We start from the raw sequence: 6587 nt of genomic DNA, 5'->3' as shown, positions 1-6587 counted from the left end.
GTGTGTGTGTGTGTGTGTGTGTGTGTCAATAGAGTCAGCGAGGAGGAGTCAGCTCGCCTCTAATGCGCACGCTCCAACAGTAAGATCCGCACAGATGAGTGCGTGCCTTCACCTCTGACTGCTCTGCCAGAATTTGATCGAGAGGAAACCTGTTTCCATGTCACCCTCAGAGCTCCGCGTCTAGTCGGATCGGCGTAACTCTTCCTGAATGCGGACAGGATCTGCTGCTGGGTTCCTAACAGGTGTTCGCGGCGCGCCGCCCGCAGAAGGAACATGTCCAATGGGAAAGACCCAAATGCTGCGGGAAAGTAAGTTCAGACTTCACTGGAGAAGGAAAGAAAAACTTTTTTGGGTGGGGGGGGGTGGAGGTGGAAAAAGTTTTGACGTTTCCTGCGCTCTTGAGTTCGCTGACAGCTTTCTTGTGTTCAAGCTTTGGGAAAAAACTCCTTTTTGACGACATACAGAGAAAATCATCACTGGCATCTGCCAGGAAACAACAGGAAAGCTTTTCCGTCCTCATGATCCCGCATACCGATTCATTAAACTATTAAAAACGAGAGAGAAAGCGGAGTTGCTGTTCCAGGAAATAAGAACTGGTTGTGTGCCTTTAGTTAGTGGAGCAGAAAGTGTTTACAAAAAGGAACAAGCCAGGAAGGAAAGAGAACAAAGTTGGAGAGAATTGATAATAGATGTGTTTTAACGCATCATTGCCTTATTTGCATGCGACCCTGCGTGTTTGGTGTTATGCGGTACTTTAAAGCACCGCATGCTCGGTTCGGTTATACCTATATTCGATATAACCGATCAAAGGTGCTGCTAAGGGCTCCCAAGCTAAAGTGGCTCAAAAGGCTGACATTTCACTCTGAATATAGATGTAAAAGCTAAAGATGATACATTTTTTTAACCTATTTTCAAATTTTCTACCAAAGATTTCAGAAACTTAACGATGATAGTAAATCTCTATTGATTATTACATTTTATAGCAACAATTTGTTACTATATTTTTCAAGTAAAAATGTCATAATTATTTCATTTTTGGTAGATTGATAACACTTTTGATATGAAATTATATAAAATGATTCAATCCTAATTTAATCCTCACTGTTCATATTACTTGTTTGGTTTGTGCCCCCATGTTAAAAATACTAAAGGAAAAAAAATTGAATGATTTTGTAATTAAATCCCAAAACATTTGTAACACAGTTCTGAACTTTTTGAATCTATCCTAACAAAGTGTTTAGGCAACTGTTTCCCTGACAACCAAAGCTAAAGGTGTTCTTTCAAGGAAATGACAGACTTCCTCCTTATGAGAAAACAACCGTGCCTTCAGTCAGAGGCTTCTTCAGATTTGCTGTAATACTGACCGCTACAGGAGCTCCTTCCTGCACACATCTATCAGCATCAACACCAACAACCGTTTGAAGAAAATGATCAAATATGAACTTCAATTTAATTTTCCTCCAGAATCAATAAAGTATTTTTAATTGAAGTGAATATCATACGTCTGAAAGGCTAAGCTAACAGTATACATTTTTTCAACGATATTAAAGGAAAGAGTTTCTTTGATGATTGTTGTGAAAATAAAGAAAAAAGAAAAGTGCTTTCGATTAAATTTTTCATGTGACGAATTGATTTATTGCTTATTGTGACAGCCGCTGAATAAACCTGGCATCCTGCAGGTTTGTTATGAGAGCATATACTGCTGCACCACCACCGCCCTCCTCCTCTCCTCCCCCTTCTCACTTCAGTCATATCTCTCTTGTTCATCTTTGCACCCATTTGTGCTGCAGTTCCTCTGAGATGACCCTGAAAGCGTGTCTGGATGAGTGCATGGAGGCCCTGGATCTCTTCCTTAACAACCACTTCAACGAGAGCCTGGACAGGCTGCGGCCAAGGTAACGCTAAGCTGCGGTCAGGTCCCCCGTCGGCTGGCTCTCACCGTTAAAATAAAAGCCACATCTAAACCCCGTGGTTGTGTGTTCACAGCATGATGTCAGCAAGTATTCAGCTTCTGTTGCCGACTTCAGACTCTTTCTGTTTTTTTGTGGCGTGAGCCGTGAAACTCAGGGGCCCGGCCGACGGGCTTTAGGTCTCCAGGATATCGAGTGTTTGCTGAAGCTGACGCCCAAGGCCCGACTGACTCAACAAGGCTGCGGAGCGTCAGCCGTGCAATGCAAACAYGTTGCACAAGACGGAGCGGATAGAAAGGAACAACGAGGGGAAAGATACMTGGCCTCTTATCTGGCCTTTGCAGGAAAATGCGGCTGAGCCGAGCTGAGTTTGCTCACAGCCACAGGTGGAGGGTGTTGATCCCGTGGTCCTCTGTTCCCTTTTCTTTAGAGTCCAGGAGAGCATGTACCACGCTCTGATCTACGCCACGGTGCTGGAGATGCAGGCCATGATGACCTTTCAGCACGACGACATCTCCAACGCGGGGAACACCATGAAGAGCGCCCAGGAGGTCTGTCAGAGGTCAGCCTGGTTCATCCAAACACATGCACACAAGAAGTTACAATGCTTCTTTTATTTCTCTGTTTAGCTCAACGCTGTAGCATAGAGGTGCAATTACATTCATTGCTTTGCTGTGACCATGCATGCAAACTTGTATTTGCATGCAGGGAGCCACAATTGCCCTGTTGAGATAAGCATAAATTGTTGGTTAATCGGTCTATTACAAAAAGTAAGAAGTCACTAGCAAAAAAAATAAAAATACAGAGGAGCAGAGGTAAATGTTGGATAGTCATAGAACTGTATTTAGATTGAAACTTCATCAGCAGTTTGTCCAGTGAGGAGAGAGAAATGTCTCWCAGCTCTGAACCTGAACCTGCATTCAAGCTGTYTTTGTCAGTTTTGATCATCTTCAAACCGACATTCTTACCTTGAGGCACAATGGTTCCTGCATTCCCATTTCTTTACAGCTGTAGTATGTAACTTTTATTTTAAAAACATACTTTTTTTTTACAGTGAGACGGATAATCCAGAAAGAATTCCCTATGTCTTCTACCAGTGCTAAGAGACAGCCAATCAGAGCCAGGAGGAGAGGCTCATCGCTGTCCACCATCCTCCACGTGCTGCTGTTTATCCCTCCTCCTTTCTCTCTGCTACGCTGCAGCTAGCATAGCATGTTGTGAAGGCTCAGGTTAATTAGCATARCCACTGATGACAACAGATRAACAGTTTTCCTGTTTCTCTGCTATTAGCATATTGACCAGCACGTACACAAAGTTGATTGACMGCGCTAAGCCCCTCCTCCCRGCTCTGATTGGTTGTTTTTGTCCAGGAGCTTCTTGAGATGGCAATAGCAGCTGAGGGAGAAGGAGGAAAAGATTGAACTTTTCACAAATTATCTCACAACTTTAACAAATATGTAAAAAAAAAAACATTTCATACAAGTTATACTGTACCTTTATATGAAGCACGTGTAGAAATTATGTTTTAAACTGATTATAATTTAAGCCAATTTAAATTATAAGTTTAAATTGGTTTAAATTTATAGCCTGTTGTCAAACAAATGATGCCATTTTAGATAGGAGGACAAAAAATGTTGCTGATCCCAACCTGACCCTGATTGTAATGATTGAGGGAGAATATATAAGCTCATATTTGCTTTGAATCCTTCATGATGTAACATTTCTGTACGTTGAATGTTTACTTTTTTTTTCTTTTTTTTTTTTACAATGTTGCAGGTTTCGACGGAAATCCCAGGGTTTGGCAAACAAGTCAGTCGGAGAGTCTCTTTCTGAAGGTAAGAGATGCAGCTGTTACACATTACTGAGGAAGATTTKTTCATCATGTTACATTCTATGTGCTACGYGGTTCGAATATTTCAAGTCGTTAAAGGAGAAAATGACGCATCCGGTTTTGTTGATGGAGGATGGTGTTAGAGCAGTTATTTCACATTTTGCTGGATGTGTGTGTTGGTGTGTGTTTCTGCAGTGCAGCTCCATGCGGAGGTGTGTTATGCAGAGTGCCAACTCCAACGAGCTGCTCTCACTTTCCTCCAGGTAAACTAAAGTTGCCTCAATTATTAAAACAGACAATAAATACAAACTCGGCGACATGACRGCTAAAGTTAAAGCTGGCTGCTTCAGAAACCAAACTTAATCCTTTTACTTTAGYGTAAATGTGTGCACTTGTGTTTTATAAAATTGATCCTTTTTGTGTTCCTTCAGGATGAGAGCATGGTGAGTTTTATCAAAGGTGGGATCAAAGTAAGAAACAGTTACATGATATACAAGTAAGTACTTATTCAGAAAAGGGAATGTTTTTACTCTATATGCTTTCTAAAGTTTAATGTCTGTAGTTGTTGACAARCAAYGGCCATATACTTTATTGAAGACAGACGTACTAATTCACCAGCATGGCTGCTGCATTGCATTGTATAAGAAMACKTTGAACCTTTTTCCAGATTTGATCATTTTACAAGCAAAAACAAAGATAGATCAAAACAAAGAGCGTAATTATAAGTTGTACATAAATTTACATGTTGTCTTTTTACAAATAAAAATCATTGCCCTAAATCTGACTGAGTCTGTTTGAGGATTTAGATGTACACTAATAAGATATTTAGAAAACAAAAAGAATTTCACTTCTATTTCACAACACAACATTAATTTGTGTTGTTTCATCACATAAAGCATGAAAGAATAAAAGCTGAATACTTTTCCACTATTGGCTCATTTTGCGTTGAGATGTGTTTAWGTTGCGTATGAAGGTGAGAGGTCAGATTTTAAGCTCCTCTTCCTCTGACTGAAGATTTCAGAAAAAGAAGAAATGATCTTTTTTTTTCTAAAAAAAAAAAAAAGTCTAACAACAATTCACTTCAGCTTGTTTCTGCGTCTTAGRTGTTTTTATGCGTCATTTTTTTCATGCTGATTTTAATATGAAGATTTGTTTTGTAACATAGATGTGTGATTATTTCATTCAGATGTTTGTTGCTAAGCTGTTCCTTCACTTTTCTTTCATGACCCAGAGATCTGCACAACTTCATCAAATCTTACAGCTGTGTCAAAGGACCGAGCCACATTCACCTGGAGGGAGGCATTTCCTTCGGAGTGGGAGCGTTTAACTTGGTACGGTACAGAATATGCACAGATAACTAAAAAAATAAGAATATTGTTTTTCTTTTTCTTTTAAAACCCTGCTCCATTTTAAAAAAAATCTGGTCTTTAATTGTTCTTTAAATGAAGTACAACCTCAGATAAGAAAACAGAATGTTACATTTTCCTCTTAGGCAGCTAAAATCACCACATTTATCTGCTAGCTGATGCTAGCTCACCACATTCACTTGATTAACTAATCATTWWWTRATKAKTWGWTKAWTWATGMTSYWMTMATSAWGWMRRRAMKASTWRWTRATGAKSTRMTWATTAWKWARTRATKAKTWSWTRRTKKTYYWCYWMTTAWYWAMTRATGAGTTAATCATGAACTACTCATGATTAGTTAATGATTAACAAATCAAGTTGATGATAATTAACTAATGAACTTGTCATTAACCAATGATTRGATGATCATGAAGTAATTATCAACACTTTGGTGTTTTGACTGTTTACATCATTCATTTGTATATTAACATGCTGAGGCAGAACGACTTCCTCAATGGTCTTAGCGAAGACAATCTTGCTGCCCATCAATCTGTGAAGAGTCATAAATCCATTTCCTTGTTCGTAAGCGTATTCAGATGAAACTCTTTGTTTTTAAACAAACAACGATTAGGCTTTCAAAGCGCCACCTTCTCTCAAACAAGCCACATTGTTTGACTAAGGAGCGATCTTCTTTGGACAGAGTAGACAAAATCAAGATGTTTGGCCATAWTTCACAARTACACGTACAAATCTGTTTGACGTTTTTAACTGCAACAATAAAGCATGAGCACAWGACTCCAAGTTTGAAATCTCTTCACTGACTTCCTGAATGTCATCATGTTGACATCCTGATGAACTTTTATGACAGACAAATGAATTATTTCTGAAACTGGAAGGCTTAATTATCCGTGCTTTTTACTGTCACTTTAAATTAATAGAAAGCAGGACTACAAACATTTGTTGACTTTTACTTAAAAACTCACTTGGGCCCATCTATCCATTACACTTGGCAAAATATAAATAAATGAAAACATTGCTGTAAAAAATAATGAAGTAATTCCTTATCAACTGTGTACGAGATTGTTAAACGCATGGAAATAAGAACTTTACTTTCAAGTTTGATTCTGGAAGTTTCAAATCTAAGCCTCCATAAATATTTTTGATGAAATAGAGCTTCAAGGTAACTTATGTGCTTACATGTTACTTTATCAGTCACAACAAATCAGGGTTTTTTTTTTTTTATTGTTAGTTTTTTTTTTATATTCTGCCAAATTGCATCAACGTGAAAACATATTAAAGATTAGTAAATTGGAAGAACTCTTCAAATSCAAAGAAAGATATAATATTTGAACAGTTTGTTTAGATGTAGTTTTATCAATATATTCTCTAATTCTCTAACTGGCCCTTTAAAGACTTTCATGATCAAAATTAAAGCAAGTTTGACACTCCTGTTCTAAAATATATACTGCTAAAAATAATTAATGGTCTATTAATTTTTACAAG

At 38.2% G+C, this 6587-nt stretch overlaps 1 protein-coding gene across 4 annotated transcripts; it reads left to right on the top strand.

Moving 5' to 3' along the window:
• The first annotated feature begins 87 nt into the window (after window positions 1–87).
• LOC108166523 (tetratricopeptide repeat protein 39A-like) lies at window positions 88–5297 on the top strand. 4 transcript variants are annotated; one of them, XM_017306413.1, is made up of 7 exons: window positions 88–308; window positions 1791–1895; window positions 2341–2472; window positions 3687–3745; window positions 3937–4004; window positions 4173–4237; window positions 4973–5297. In XM_017306413.1, the coding sequence occupies exons 1-7, from the start codon at window positions 274–276 to the stop codon at window positions 5100–5102; spliced, it is 594 nt and encodes a 197-aa protein (XP_017161902.1). In that variant the 5' UTR covers window positions 88–273; the 3' UTR covers window positions 5103–5297. The 4 variants fall into 4 exon arrangements, with proteins under 4 accessions (XP_017161902.1, XP_017161900.1, XP_017161899.1 ...); XM_017306411.1 differs by having other exon boundaries at window positions 3687–4004; window positions 4973–5062; XM_017306410.1 differs by lacking the exon at window positions 88–308 and having other exon boundaries at window positions 1598–1895.
• The last annotated feature ends 1290 nt before the right edge of the window (window positions 5298–6587 follow it).

The sequence above is a fragment of the Poecilia reticulata genome, linkage group LG8, assembly GCF_000633615.1.
Source record: "Poecilia reticulata strain Guanapo linkage group LG8, Guppy_female_1.0+MT, whole genome shotgun sequence".
NCBI classification, from domain to species: domain Eukaryota; kingdom Metazoa; phylum Chordata; class Actinopteri; order Cyprinodontiformes; family Poeciliidae; genus Poecilia; species Poecilia reticulata.
The sequence above is the reverse complement of the archived record's forward strand: the minus strand, read 5'-3'. Positions and strand labels throughout refer to the sequence as shown.